This window comes from Macaca thibetana, chromosome 5 (assembly GCF_024542745.1).
Source record: "Macaca thibetana thibetana isolate TM-01 chromosome 5, ASM2454274v1, whole genome shotgun sequence".
Taxonomy (NCBI): domain Eukaryota; kingdom Metazoa; phylum Chordata; class Mammalia; order Primates; family Cercopithecidae; genus Macaca; species Macaca thibetana.
In genome coordinates this window covers 132477941-132493217 of record NC_065582.1, presented here as the reverse complement: position 1 = coordinate 132493217, position 15277 = coordinate 132477941, and the positions used below count along the sequence as shown (strand labels likewise).

General features: G+C 39.7%; 1 protein-coding gene across 1 annotated transcript in view; it reads right to left on the bottom strand.

Annotated features, from left to right (window-relative positions):
* CFAP299 (cilia and flagella associated protein 299) overlaps positions 1 to 11713 on the bottom strand; it is a 650508-nt gene extending 638795 nt beyond the window's left edge. The window contains exon 1 of the mRNA XM_050792019.1: positions 11538 to 11713. Within this exon, the coding sequence (XP_050647976.1) occupies positions 11538 to 11648 (111 nt within the window). The 5' untranslated portion in view covers positions 11649 to 11713. The remainder of the gene's footprint in view (positions 1 to 11537) is intronic.
* Between the last annotated feature and the right edge of the window lie 3564 nt (positions 11714 to 15277).

The window sequence follows — 15277 nt, the reverse complement described above, 5'->3', positions numbered from 1 at the left end:
TTAAGAAACTGTTGGGCTGTAGTGAATGGGCAAAAGCCGGAAAGATTCCCTTTAAAAACCGGCACAAGACAGGGATGCCCTCTCTCACCAATCCTGTTCAACATAGTATTGGATGTTCTGGCCAGGGCAATCAGGCAAGAGAAAGAAATAAGGGGTATTCAATTAGGAAAAGAGGAAGTCAAATTGTCCCTGTTTGCAGATGACATGACTGTATATTTAGAAAATCCCATTGTCTCAGCCCAAAATCTCTTTAAGCTGATAAGCAGCTTCAGCAAAGTCTCAAGATGCAAAATCAATGTGCAAAAATCAAAGCATTCCTATACACCAATAACAGACAAACAGAGAGTGAACTCCCATTCACAATGGCTACAAACAGAATAAAATACCTAGAAATGCAACTTACAAGGGATGTGAAGTATTTCTTCAAGAAGAACTACAAAGCACTGCTCAATGAAATAAAAGAAGACACAAACAAATGGAAGAACATTCCATGCTCATGGATAGGAAGAATCAATATCATGAAAATGGCCATACTGCCCAAGGTAATTTATAGATCCAATGCCATCGCCATCAAGCTACCAATGACTTTCTTCCCAGAATTGGAAAAAACTACTTTAAAGTTCATATGGAACCAAAAAAGAGCCCGCATTGCCAAGACAATCCTAAGCAAAAAGAACAAACCTGAAGGCATCATGCTACCTGACTTCAAACTATACTACAAGGCTACAGTAACCAAAACAGCATGGTACTGGTATCAAAACAGATATATAGACCAATGGAACAGAACAGGGGCCTCAGAAATAACACCACACATATGCAGCCATCTGATCTTTGACAAACCTGACAAAAACAAGAAATGGGGAAAGGATTCCCTATTTAATAAATGGTGCTGGGAAAACTGGCTAGCCATATGTAGAAAGCTGAAACTGGATCCCTTCCTTACACCTTATACAAAAACTAATTCAACATGGATTAAAGACTTAAATGTTAGACCTGAAACCATAAAAACCCTAGAAGAGGCCGGGCGCGGTGGCTCAAGCCTGTAATCCCAGCACTTTGGGAGGCCGAGACGGGCGGATCACGAGGTCAGGAGATCGAGACCATCCTGGCTAACACGGTGAAACCCCGTCTCTATTAAGAAATACAAAAAACTAGCCGGGCGAGGTGGCGGGCGCCTGTAGTCCCAGCTACTCGGGAGGCTGAGGCCGGAGAATGGCGTAAACCCGGGAGGCGGAGCTTGCAGTGAGCTGAGATCCGGCCACTGCACTCCAGCCTGGGTGACAGAGCGAGACTCCGTCTCAAAAAAAAAAAAAAACCCTAGAAGAAAACCTAGGCAATACCATTCAAGACATAGGCATGAGCAAGGACTTCATGACGAAAACACCAAAAGCAATGGCAGAAAAGTCAAAATAGACAAATGGGATCTAATTAAACTAAAGGGCTTCTGCAAAGCAAAAGAAACAAGCATCAGAATAAACAGGCAACCTACAGAATGGGAGAAAATTTTTGCAATCTACCCATCTGACAAAGGGCTAACATCCAGAATCTACAAAGAACTTAGAAAAATTTTCAAGAAAAAATCAAACAACCCCATCAAAAGTGGGCAAAGGATATGAACAGACACTTCTCAAAAGAAGACATTTATGCAGCCAACAGACACATGAAGAAATGCTCATCATCACTGGCCATCAGAGAAATGCAAATCAAAACTACAATGAGATACCATCTCACACCAGTTAGAGTGGCAATCATTAAAAAGTCAGGAAACAACAGATGCTGGAGAGGATGTGGAGAACTAGGAATGCCTTTACACTGTTGGTGGGATTGTAAACTAGTTCAACCATTGTGGAAGACAGTGTGGTGATTCCTCAAGGATCCTGAACTAGAAATACCATTTGACCTAATGATCCCATTATTGGGTATATACCCAAAGGATTATAAATCGTGCTATTATAAAGACACATGCACATGTATGTTTATTGTGGCACTATTCACAATAGCAAAGACTTGAAACCAACCCAAATTTCCATCAATGATAGACTGTATTAAGGAAATGTGGCACATATACACCGTGGAATACTATGCAGCCATAATAAAGGATGAGTTCATGTCCTTTTCCAGGGACATGGATGAAGCTGGAAACCATCATTCTGAGCAAACTGATCACAAGGACAGAAAACCAATCACTACATGTTCTCACTCATAGGAGGGAATTTAACAATGAGAACACTTGGACATAGGGAGGGGAACATCACACACCGGGGCCTGTCATGGGGTGGGGAGCTGGGGGAGGGATAGCATTAGGAGAAATACCCACTGTAAATGACGAGTTAATGGGTGCAGGAAACCAACATGGCACATGTATATCTATGTAACAAACCTGCACATTGTGCACATGTACCCTAGAACTTAAAGTATAATAATAGTAATAAAAAGAAACTGTTGGGCTGGGACAATGAGATTTTCTAGATATAGGATCATGTCATCTGCAAACAAACAAAATTTGTCTTCCTCTCTCACGATTTGGAAACCCTTAATTTATTCTCTTGCCTGATTGCCCTGGTCAGAACTTTCAATACTATGTTGAATAGGAGTGATGAGAGAGGACATCCTTGTCTTGTTCCAGTTTTCATGGGGAATACTTCCAGCTTTTGCCCATTCAGTATGATATTGTCTGTGGGTTTGTCATATATTGCTCTTATTATTTTGAGGTGTGTTCCTTCAATACCTAGTTTATTGAGAGTTTTTAACATAAAGGGATGTTGAATTTTATTGAAAGTCTTTTCTCCATTTATTGAGATAATCATGTGGGTTTATTTTTTTTATTTTAGTTCTGTTTATGTGATGAATTACATCTATTAATTTGCCTATATTGAACCAACCTTACATCCCAAGGATGAAGCAAGCTTGACTGTGATGGATAAAGTTTCTTATGTGCTGCTGGATTCAGTTTGCCAGTATTTTATTGAGGATTTTTGGATTGATATTCATCAGGGATATTGGACTGAAGTTTTCTTTTTTTGTTGTATATCTGCCAAGTTATGGTATCCGAATAATACTGGCCTTATAAACTGAGTTAGGGAGGAGTTTCCCTTTTTCAGTTTTTTGAAATAGTTTCATTAGAAATGATATCAGCTCTTCTTTATACCTCTGGTAGAATTCAGGTGTAAATTCATCTGGTCCAGGGCTTTTTTTGATTTGTAGGCTGTTTATTATTGCTTCTATTTCAGAACTTGTTATTGTTCTACTCAGGGATTCAATTTCTTCCTGGTTCAGTCTTGGGAGGGTGTATTTGTCCAGAAATTTATCCATTCTTCTAGGTTTTCTATTTTCCGTGCAAAGAGGTGTTCATAATATTATCTGATGGTTGTATTTTTGTGAGGTCAATGGTAATATCTCCCTTATCATTTCTGACTGTGTCTATTTCATTCTTCTCTCTCTCTCTCTCTCTCTCTCTCTTTAACTAGTCTAGGTAGCAGTCTATCTATTTTGTTAATTTTTTCAAAAAACTAGCTCCCAGATTTGTTGATTTTTTTTGAAGAGTTGTTCATGTTTCTATCTCCTTCAGTTTGGCTCTGATCTTGGTTATTTCCTGTCTTCTGCTAGCTTTGGGTTTGTTTGCTCTTGGTACTCTGGTTCTTTTAGTTGTGTTGTCACATTGTTAACTTGAGATCCTTCTATCCTTTTGATGAAGGCATTTAGTGCTATAAATTTCTCTCTTCACACTGCTTTGGCAGCATCCCAGAGATTCTGGCACATTGTCTCCTTGTTCTCATTAGTTACAAATAGCTTCTTGATTTCTGTCTTAATTTAATTATTTACCCAGAAGTCATTCAAACGCAGGTTATTCAATTTCCATTTAGTTGTGTGGTGTTGAGTGAATTTCATACTCTTGAGTTCTAATTTGATTGCACTGTGGTCTGAGAGACTGTTATTATTTCAGTTCTTTTGCATTTGCTGAAGAGTGTTTTACTTCCAAATATGTGATCAATATTAGGGTAAGTGCCATGTGACAATGAGAAGAATGTATATTCTGTTGTTTGGGGTGGAGAGTTCTGTAGATATCTATGAGGTCCACTAGGTCCACAGCTGAGTTCAGGTCCTGAATATCTTTGTTAACTTTCTGTCTCAGTGATCTGTCTAATACTGTCAATAGGGTGTTAATGTCTCTCACTATTATTGTGTGAAAGTCTAAATCTCTTTGTAGGTCTCTAAGAACTTGCTTTATGAATCTGGGTGCTCCTGTATTAGGTACATACATATTTAAGATAGTTAGCTCTTCTTGTTGAGTTCAACCCTTTCTCATTATGTACAGTCCTTCTTTGTCTTTTTAAATCTTTGTTGTTTTAAAGTCTGTTTTGTCAGAAACTAGGATTGCAACCCATGCTTTTTTCTTGGTAAATTTTTCTCCATCCCTTTATTTTGAGCCTATGTGTGTCACTGCACATGAGATGGGTCTCTTGAATACAGCATAGCAATGGGTCATGACTCTTTATCCAGATTGCCATTCCGTGTCTTTTAATTGGGGCATTTAGCCCATTTACATTTAAGTTTAATATTGTTATGTGAGAAATGGATCCTATCATCATGATGCTATCTGGTTATTTTGCAGACTTGTTTATGTGGTTGCTTCATAGTGTCATTAGTTGGTGCACTGTGTACTTCAGTGTGTTTTTGTAGTGGCTGGTAAATGGTTTTTCCTTTCCATATTTAGTGCTTCTTTTAGGAGCTCTTGCAAGGCAGGCCTGGTGGTGATGAATTTCCTCAGCATTTGCTTGTCTGATAAGGATAGTATTTCTGCTGTGCTTATGAAGCTTAGCTTGGCTGGAAATGAAATTCTGGGCTGGAAATTCTTTTCTTGAAGAATGTTGAACATTGGCTTGCAATATCTTCTGGCTTGTAGGGTTTCCCACTGAGAGGTCCACTGTGCATCTAATGGGATTCCCTTTGTAGGTGACATAGACTTCCTCTCTGACTCCCTTTAACATTTTTTCTTTCATTTCAACCTTGGAGAATCTGATAATTATGTGTCTTGAGGTTGATCTTCTTGTGGAGTATCTTACTAGAGTTCTCTGTATTTCCTGAACCTGAATGTTGGCCTGTCTTCTTAGGCTCAGGAAGTTCTCCTGGATGATATCCTGAAGTATGTTTTCAAACTTGGTTCTGTTCTTCCAGTTTCTTTCAGGTATCCCAGTCAGTCGTAGGTTCAGGCTTTTTACATAGTCCCGTATTTCTCAGACGTTTTGTTTGCTCTTCATTCTTTTTTCTCTATTCTTGCCTCCTGTCTTCTTTCAGAAAGATAGTCTTCAATCTCTGAGAGTCTTTCCTCTGGTTGGTCTATTCTGCTATTGATACTTGTGATTGCATTGTGAATTTCTTGTGTTCTGTTTTTCATTTCATCAGGTCAGTTATGTTCCTCTCTAACCCAGCTATTCTTGTTATCAGCTCCTGTATTGTTTTATCATGATTCTAGCTTCTTTTCATTGGGTTACAACATGCTCCTTTAGTTCAGCAAAGCTCATTATTACCCAACTTCTGAAGCCTACCTCTGCCAATTCAGGCAGCTCAGTCTCAGCCCAATTCTGTGCCCTTGCTGGAGACCTGTTGCAGTTATTTTGAGGAAAGAAGGCACTCTGGCTTTTCGAGTTTCAGCATTTTTGCACTGACTGTTTCTCATCTTTTGTGGCTTATCTAATTTCAATTTTTGAAGATGCTGAACTTTAAATGGAGTTTTTACAGGGTCTTTGTTGCTGTTGTTGCTTTCTGTTTTTCTTTTAACTATCAGGCCATTCTTCCATAGGGCTGCTTGTTGGGGGATCACTGCAGACCCTAGGTGCCTCGGTTTTTCCCTTACCTGAAGGTATCACCAGTGAAGGCCGTGAAACAACAAAGATGGCAGCCTTCTCCTTCCTCTGGGAGCTTCATCCCAGCGGAGTACTGACCTGCTGCTGGCCCAGACCCTCCTGTAGGAGGTGTCTGGAGACCCCTGTTGAGAGACCTCAGTCAGGACGGATGGATCAAGAGCCCACTGAAAGAAGCAGTCTGGTTGCTTTTTGGTAAAGCAGGGTCTTGTGTTGGGAGACCCTTCCTCATCAACACTGCCTGGACTCTCCAGAGCCAGCAGGCTAGAAAGGCTGAGTCAACTGAACTGCAGAGACATTGGCTGCTTCTCCTCTCAGAGGCTCTTTCCCAGGGAGAGATCAGAGTTCTGTCTGTATAACCCTGGCTGGAGTTATTGAGCTTCCTGCAGGGAGGCCCCTGCACAGTGAGAAGGAATGGATTAGAGTCTAACTCAAAGAGGCAGTCTGGGCCAGCCACAGTGGCTCACACCTGTCATCCCAGCACTTTGGGAGACTGAGGTGGGTGGATCACCTGAGGTCAGGAGTTCAAGACCAGCCTGACCAACACAGTGAAACCCTGTCTCTACTAAAAATACAAAAATTAGCCAGGCATGGTGGTGCATATCTGTAATTCCAGTTACTTGGGGGGCTAGGGCAGGAAAATTGCTTGAACCTGAGAGGCGGAGGTTGCTGTGAGCCGAGATTGTACCATTGCACTCCAGCCTGGGCAACAAGAGTGAAACTCCATCAAAAAAAAAAAAAAAAAAAAAAAAAAAAGGAGCAGTATGGCCACATTCTGGAACAGCAGCTGTGCTGCATTGTGAGGGGTGAAGGACTCCTCCTGTTGGGGCCACCTAGACTCCCCAGAGCCAGAAGACTAGAACTGAGTTGCCCAATCTGCAAAAATGTCAGCCACCTGTCCCCCCAGGAATTTGTCCACCTCAGGCAGTCTCCAGTCTGCTGCACTGGCCAACTGGAATTCTAAGTGTCTGGTTCTTAGCTTGTGAGGTGCAGGGGAAGTGGGGCCTGCAGAATGACACTGCTTGGCTCCCTGAATCTCCTAGAGGAATGTAAGGATGGAACTCCCACCTTGTCAGGATTCCCAGGGCTGGAGACTGAAAAACTCCCGGGTCCCTGTGTGAGCCTCTGTGTGAGCCTCAGTGCCTAGTCTGCTGAGACTTTGCCCAGTTCTGTGTATTGGACAGAAGGCCCTGGTAGCTTGACCTCACGAGGGGATCTCCTGATCTGTGAGTTGCAACGATCTGTGGGAGAAGTGTGGTTTCTAAGGCAGGGTTGCACAATCACTCACAGCTTCCTTTGGCTGAGGATGAGGGATCCTTTGGCTTTGTCCCACCCCTGGGGTGGACCATCGCCCTACCCTGCTTTTCTTCATTCTCCATGGGTTGAGTTGATTGCCTAATGAGTCCCAAAGTGAAAACCTGGACATTTCAGTCGAAGGTGCCAAATTCACTCTCCATTTTCATTCTTCTCCATGACAGCCACGGACTGTAGTTGCTTCTAATCAGCCATCCTGGCCCCTCCCCATTTCTATTTTATAAAAAATGGGAAGACAGTGCCCTAAATGAAACTCCATGTTATTTATCTCTGTAAATAGTTTAGCCATTACTGCTATCCATTAGTCAGAGACATTTTAAATAATTCTAACACTCTTTGATCCTTTACCTGAGAAAAGCAGTTTAATTAGGACTTTTATTTTTCCAGTGGTCATAGGCACCTTTATTAAAATAAAGGGCCTGTGTTTATTTAAATAGAAGAATTACTAAGAAAGAACCTGGAAAATTATATTGTAATAATTTTGCCAAAACTCTTCAACTATTTCTATATTGATTTAGGGAATTAAGTTAATTAGGTTAGATAATACTAACTCCCAGAACAAATATTTTTCTTTGGATTAGCAGAGGAAAATCTAATTGCTGATGCTGTGATGCATTTCTTTTGATGCTTTGAAGCTATTCAGTAAAAGAAGCAAAGCACAGTGTACACAGCATAAAGTGCTTCTTTTAGTCTTCTGAGCCACCTTACTCCTCTCTAGCTCATCAAATAATTAACTGGCATTAGTTTCCCTTTTTTTTCATATTTCCCTTTCTTCCTAAGCAAGGACTATGCAAAACGTTGTGTGGTTATTAGATTCATACACTATTTGTGTACTTATTGTGATCTGAGATGTTAAATGATTATATAGTGGTCAGGGTGATGGCAGCAAATTGTTGGCAAACTCAGATGACCAAAAAGAATAAAAGCACTATTTACAAAGATATGGGCAAAATTAATGGAAACCAACATGGGATGGTGAAGCATCCCTGGGTTAGCAACAGTGGGAAGCCATTAACACCATTTGGCACAAAAGAAGATACGGAAGGAAGCAATTCCTAGAGCAGGGAGTGCTGCCAGACCCTGGAGAGAGTGCTGTAGCTAATGGAATGAGAAGATGACCAAACTTAAGGAAGGTATCTGCTTCTAAACCACAGACAGTAGGAAGATGACAGGGAATAAATCCTCTAACCACTTCCTTCCAGCCCCTTGAACTCCAGCTGGTACCTCCTATTGGCTGAAACCAACCCAATGCCAAAAGCTCCTGATTAATGACCATGAAGGTCATTGTCCAGGGGCACATATAAAGATAGAGAAGTGTAGAGAATGGATCTGGCAGAGATTATATGATTATTTGTATGTGAATCATTGGTACTAACTTTTTATGAAGATTAATTGAAAACTTTTGGGAGCAGAAAAATATCCTACACAATACAAAAGTACGTGGAAGATAGTAAATGTTTGTAAAATGCTTGCTGAATAAATAAAACTTAGACTGGACTATAAGCATTATATACTTAGGTTTCTGAGGTCAAGTCTAGAACAGATTTTTACTTAAACTCTTAACAGTGTAGGCAATATCTATTACATCAGGCGCTTGGTGAAGGATTATCAACTAAAAAGGTGGCTGGATAAATATATGGGTGCATATATGATCAGATGAAAGTATAGATAACTCATAACATTTTATATACATTAGGAAACTTGAATGTAAACTAGTCCAACTGTTTCATTTTGCAGGTAAAAAATGGAATTTCAAGTTGATTAAAAACACAATATTGCAGAGTTAGAACCCAAAAAGTCTCATGACTCTAACCTCGTCTAATTAAAATGCTACCTCTAATTTATAGTTTACAATTTGTTTCATTCAAATAAATTCAAGAGATCTCTTGTATAACATTGTGACTACAGTTAACAACAATATATTGTGTTCTTTTAAAATGTCAAGAAAATAAATTTTAAGTGTTATCACCACAAAAATGATAATTATGTGAGATAATACATATGGTAACTTGATTTAGCCATTCCACTATATATATATATAATTTAAAACACCATGTTGTATATGATAAATATCGACAATTTTGTTAGTTAAAATAAAATAAAATGTTTTAAAAATTGTTCCATTCAAATCAAAGTCAGTTACTGATGATGATGATGAGAGAGAGATAGGAAAAGCACAAGTACCAGCTCACTTAGCATGATCCATGATTTGTGAAACATGCTTTCTATACTACTGAAAGAATGTTGAGGAGTCTACTTGTTTCTGTGTGACCTAAGTCCACAATGAACTTGCATCCACAGAAAGTATTTGAGAATGTAGGTCTCTAAAAATAACAGCACTTTAAAAGTTGTCATTAATCAATCCATATATATATATGTGTGTGTGTGTATATATATATATCCATATGGATATATATATATACACACACACACGTATATACCTGTCTAATTACCATTATTCAACTAAATCTTCATCTTATTTTTTATGAAATAAAATAAGCTTAACCAATGCCAAATGTAAAAGTAAATTTCTTTGTCATTTCCCCAAACGTAATTACCATCTTCCATTTTGGAAAACTTTAATGAATTCTGATTGATGGGCTGGCTGTGGCCGCTCACACCTGTAATTCCAGCACTTTGGGAGGCTGAGGCTGGTGCATCACTTGAGGTCAGGAGTTCGAGACCAGCCTGGCCAACATGGTGAAATCCTGTGTCTGCTAAAAATACAAAAATTAGCTGGGTGTGGTGGTGCAGACCTGTAATCCCAGCTACTTGGGAGGCTGAGGCAAGAGAATCGCTTGAACCTAGGGAGCAGAGGTTGCAATGAGCCAAGATGGGGCCACTGCACTCCAGCCTGGGCAACAGAGTGAAACTCTATCTCAAAAAAACAAAAAAAATTCTGATTGTTGAAACACAAATCATTAATTTCTCATCTGTAATTAATATTAATGTTTTAGGTCCATACATGAAAAATTGTGCCTTAAAAAATATTAAAACATTCCTTAATAATGCTAGGTTTAAGTTTGCCAATCTTCCACATATGCTACAAAGATGATTTTAGTCTATCAAGATGTTTATTGTGTATATTTCATTTTTTGTTTATTTAAACATTCTAAAATTTAGATGCAAACATTGTTTAGCAGCATCACTTTTTCAGTGTCTTGGATGCAAGGCATAAAACTGACTCTCATGACTTTAAATATATTATCTGTATAATATTTTAAAATTTTGCTTTCGAAGCCAGGAGCTATGTTGGAAATACCATCTACATTTATTTTTTAAGTGTACTGAAGAATAACACTTTTGAAACCTGTAATCCATATTTAAGTGAAACGCGACTGTAACCAATCTTTGAAATCCAAAAGTGTCAATCCACTAAAACGCAGTTACTTTATTGCAGTTCAGAAGTGTGAGGAGTTGGTGACAGGATGCAAATCCTTCCCAAACTGATGTGGCATTTCACCACTTAGTGGCGCTTGTTCTCTCTAGCCTAAATAAGGATAGGGCAATTCTGGGTTCTATGGCGAGCACAGCCGAATCTCCAGGTGAGTGTCCATTTAGTGGGCCTGGTGGGAGTTTGGCTAGGAATATACTGGGACTTAGGGAGCCATCGTCCACTTCCCAGCTTCCCACTACCTGTGGCTTGTTAATTCCTGCGCGTCCGGGTTCTCCCCTGGCAGAGGACTAGAACTCCACTCTGTCCCCCACCACCCTGCAGCGGGAGTAGTTGGGGAGGGGAGATTGGCTATTGGGCAGAGGAAAGCAACCCATTAGGTCCAATTTCGCGCCTTTTTTGTGTGTATATTTTTACTATCAAAATTGGTTGTGATCATCAACTCGATAAACATGAATCAGGAATATGTCTGTACTTTCAGAATCAATTAGTGTGAAGTTCATGAACCCAAATGCCCAATATAACACCGAATTGGTGTAAAGATACCATCTTCTGTTCTTTAGTATACCAATTGGCAAAGCAGGGAGAAACAGGTGTCCGTCCTAGATCACAGCCGGAGACTTCTCAGCAGGCCTTCCTCGCAGAGAGCGGCTTTGGAAGGGGAGTGGGCTGGGAGGAGGCAGGAGACGCCGAGAAGCACAAATTCATGGCTCCCCCAGTGAGTGTGCCCGCACGTGTTTCTGCGCTGGGTGACTCGAGGGGCCCAAGTTCTGTCCGGACGGGGGAGCGCGGGGCGGTAAGGACCTGGCAGTTCACCTCGCCAGCGGCTTTAGTGTCGCCGTCCCGAAACCGCGGAGCCTGACAGCTGAGCTGTCCAGCGCCAGGGGGCGACCAGCCCACGAAGCGGGGACTGGAGGAGGGACCAAGGGACGCGGGGCGGCGGCTACTCTGCCGCGCTCCGCCCTTACCTCCAGGTAGTACAAGTCCACAGTAGTGATCTGCGAGTCCAGGAAATCTTCATAGGTGTTGAACTGAGTGACAATATTGTCCAAGGCCTTCAGACCCTCTTCCTGATCCATGGTGGTATCCTGGGCGGAAGCGTCCCTAGCAACGGAAGCAGGAGGGCAGGGTCAGGAGGTTCCACCCACTTCATTCCTGCCAATCAGTTGAAGCCGGTGTGAGCTTCGGACGTTAATCCCACCCCCCGGCGGTTTGTTGCAGAGTTTCTGGCTTCTGCCACACTCCAGAAAACTTTCTGGAATTACCCACTCTAAGTTCAGGTCAGATACCCATCCACCGACTCAGACTTCGCTGAACTGTTGAGCAACAAGAGAGGTGAAAACTGCAATCCAAAGTTAAAAAGTGTGACACTGCTTAGATATTTAGACAAAATATTAGGAATCAGTTCCCAATTGCATTCTAAAACAATGTTATGCAAGACAAAAATACCGAGATATTTTGCAAAAAGAGTTATCTCAAAAATCAGTCTATCAAAATGGTGTTGTGACAAGGACAATAATAAAATAATGATTCTGTTAAATTATTTTTAAAGTTATAACAAAGGTAAATTATTGCTTGTGTACAAGAAGCAATTTATGAAATTCCCAAAGGAAAGAAACCCAATCAAAAAAATATCTTTGGAGACTTTTTTTGGCACCAAGTTCTTGCTTTCACTTATTTTACTATTTTAGCACAGTTGAAAAATTGTGCTGTGTTGAAGCTGCTCTTTTTAAAGAATAAAATATCTGTGAAATCTTATTAAATAAAGTCTTTTACTGAAGATTTTTGGTTTTCTTCAGAACAGTATTGTGTTCTTAAAATATGAATTTAAAGTAATCCAACATAGCAGCTGGCAAAATATATTCAGAACCAATCTCTGGATTTTAATATTTTATAAACCATCCTTGGGAATTAGCATATAATACGATTCTAAGCCTTTAACTGTTGCTCTCTAAGTACATTTCTAATTCATCTTGAAGATTTTCACAGATTTACTAACAAAATTTTAATGAAAACATCCGGTAAGATACTTCAGTTAGCTTTCCTAATTTAAAAAGGTCATCTTAAAAATTAGGATGTCATGAATTGCGAATTTTAAGTGATATAGACACAATCTTTAGGGTGCTACTAACTTTTTTTTGTTTAATGAATGTATTCTGACATGTTTTTAAAGATATTTGGGGCCTTATTCTTGAATGCAATTTAATTATTGAATTTGGGAAAATAAAAAGGAGATAAAACCCTGGACACTGGTAACCCATCAAAAGTAATAATAGGCCGGGTGCAATGACTCACGCCTGTAATCCCAGCACTTTGGGAGGCCGAGGTGGGTGGATCACGAGGTCAAGAGTTCAAGATGAGACTGGCCAACGTGGTGAAATTCTGTCTCAACTAAAATTACAAAAATCAGCCAGACGTGATGGCAGGTACCTGTAATCCCAGCTACTCAGGAGGCTGAGGCAGAAGAATCCTCCTGTATCAAGATTTCATCACTTTTAAGAAACAGTAAAGCATCTAGAGAATGTTTGGGTTTATTAAAATAGAGCACTTTAATGAAAAGGATCTATATGTTAGTAAAATGTGAGGTCATGGTTTGGCTATATATTGTTCTATTATGATCAATTGTGATTGTGCATTTTTTAGAGAAACCTCATTAAATTTGCCATTTGGTCAACATCTCTTTGATGAAGTAATCTCTACAGCATCTAAATTTAAACAATCAGGACATTATTTTCAGTCAATGAGTCTAGAAATGTCTTCTAACTCAAAGCACGGAGGCTGATTTTCAACAAATCAGCTTCTCTATTAATATCGAGAACATTCATAAACTGATCCTTGTTCCTCACAGTAAGGCTACAATTACTAGTAAGCATAACTCAACTGTCTTTTTCTAAACTTTCAATTTAACTTCAGAACCACTTCCAGACCTGTGCCTGAGAAATTACATGAAAGGGTGGCAACAAAGAAATCAGTAAGTTTCAGCAAGCTTCTCTTTTCATTGCAAGGCCTTTGTTATGATCAAGAAATACTTTATTTTGGATAACATGCATTCCTACTTCAAGTCTAAGATTTTTAAAGACTGAAACCTGGAATTTAGCACCAATCCCAGAAATTCCATTCTTTGCAAAAGGACAAAGAAGGATTATGTATTCATAATAAAACTCCAACATGTAAGAGAGCGGAAACATATGTTATGTAAGAACAACAAAATATATGCCAGATTTAAGGTACTTACTTGGTGGAAGTATATAAAAGAGTTTCAAATTAAGCTCTACACTTTTATATTCCAAAATGTTTGGCAATATACTATGATAGTTGAGAAAATGAAAGGAAAACATACTTTGGTTTGTTGACATGATAGGAAGGGAATGTTTTGCTTATTATGTTAATAAGAACTTGAGGTTCTATTAAGATGTTCTATTAATATGTTATCAAATTGTAGGAAAAATATATATATACTTACTCTATTAGGACAAGAGATTTGTGTCTGGTGTTGCCCAACTGCTTGTTAAGTATCTATGACGGCAGATGAGGGCTATTGCTTAATCATCAGCCAAGGAGAGCTTTTTTGCACTTAGTAATAATGGTGACACTAAATTTACTTGAGCTATTTCTTGTGATGAGATCACTGGACTTCCTCACAGTCTCAGTTATTCTAGGATGCTGGAGTTCTGGTTCCACTGCTTCTCTGTCCTGGAGACACAATGTGTTCATGTGTCATAATCCAGTAGTTTGCTCCTGCCTTGTCACTGACAGTGTGAAGGGAAAATTCCAGAAGAGAGAAATACAAGTATAAGATGGAATTCCTCCAAGGACTGGGGTTGACAGATGTCTGCAGCTGATAAAGATTGAAAACTACTAGTGTGCGATGGGATAGATGATGGGTATGATCACCACAACCACTATTTTGGAACAGAGAAAAACTTGGGCTCTCTGTGGCTCTCTAAGGCATTACCAACAACCTCACTGAAAATTCCCTCAAGATTTTTGGCTACATGGAAATTAGCCTCTACCCTAAAACTCCACTCCCCCTGAATGGACAAACAATCAGAATATAGCACATGTGAATAAATGGCCACCACAATAAATGTGCAGCTGCCAGTTGCAAGCAGGTGCCCAGCATTGCCCTACAATCTACTATGTTATCTTTTTCTTCGATTCACTCTTATTTTCCACTATGGCTTTTTCCACTTTCTCCTCTCTCCTTAATCTTATATCATCCTTTCTCAAAGCAGATAAACTTAACTCTTATACCCAAAAGAAGGAAGTTATCACAGTAGATTTCCCTCAGTCAAATGCTGTATACAAGCTTATTCACATTCATATCAACGTTTTACTTCTTCCATTGTGTAAAGGAAGAGATTTACCTCCTCCCATACCTTCACCTCACAGGTTCAATCTCCTTCTGTCTTCTCAAGGTTTCTCACTTTAATTATTCCCTCTCTTTCTTGTTGTTAATTTCTCTCTCCCTCCCCACCCCAGCTCCTTTCCCATTTTAAAAATAAGCAAATGATCCCAAAACCCACCCTCACCTCCACAGGCAACTTTAGCTATAGGCTTCCCTGCCCTTTACAGCAAAGCTCTTAGAAAGAGCTATCTACAATCACTATCTCCATTTCCTTACCTTCCACTTTCTGCCCAACATTTTCTAGTCTGTTTTTACTCACTGCTCCACTATTTTCACCAAAGTCAATTATGACATCTTTGC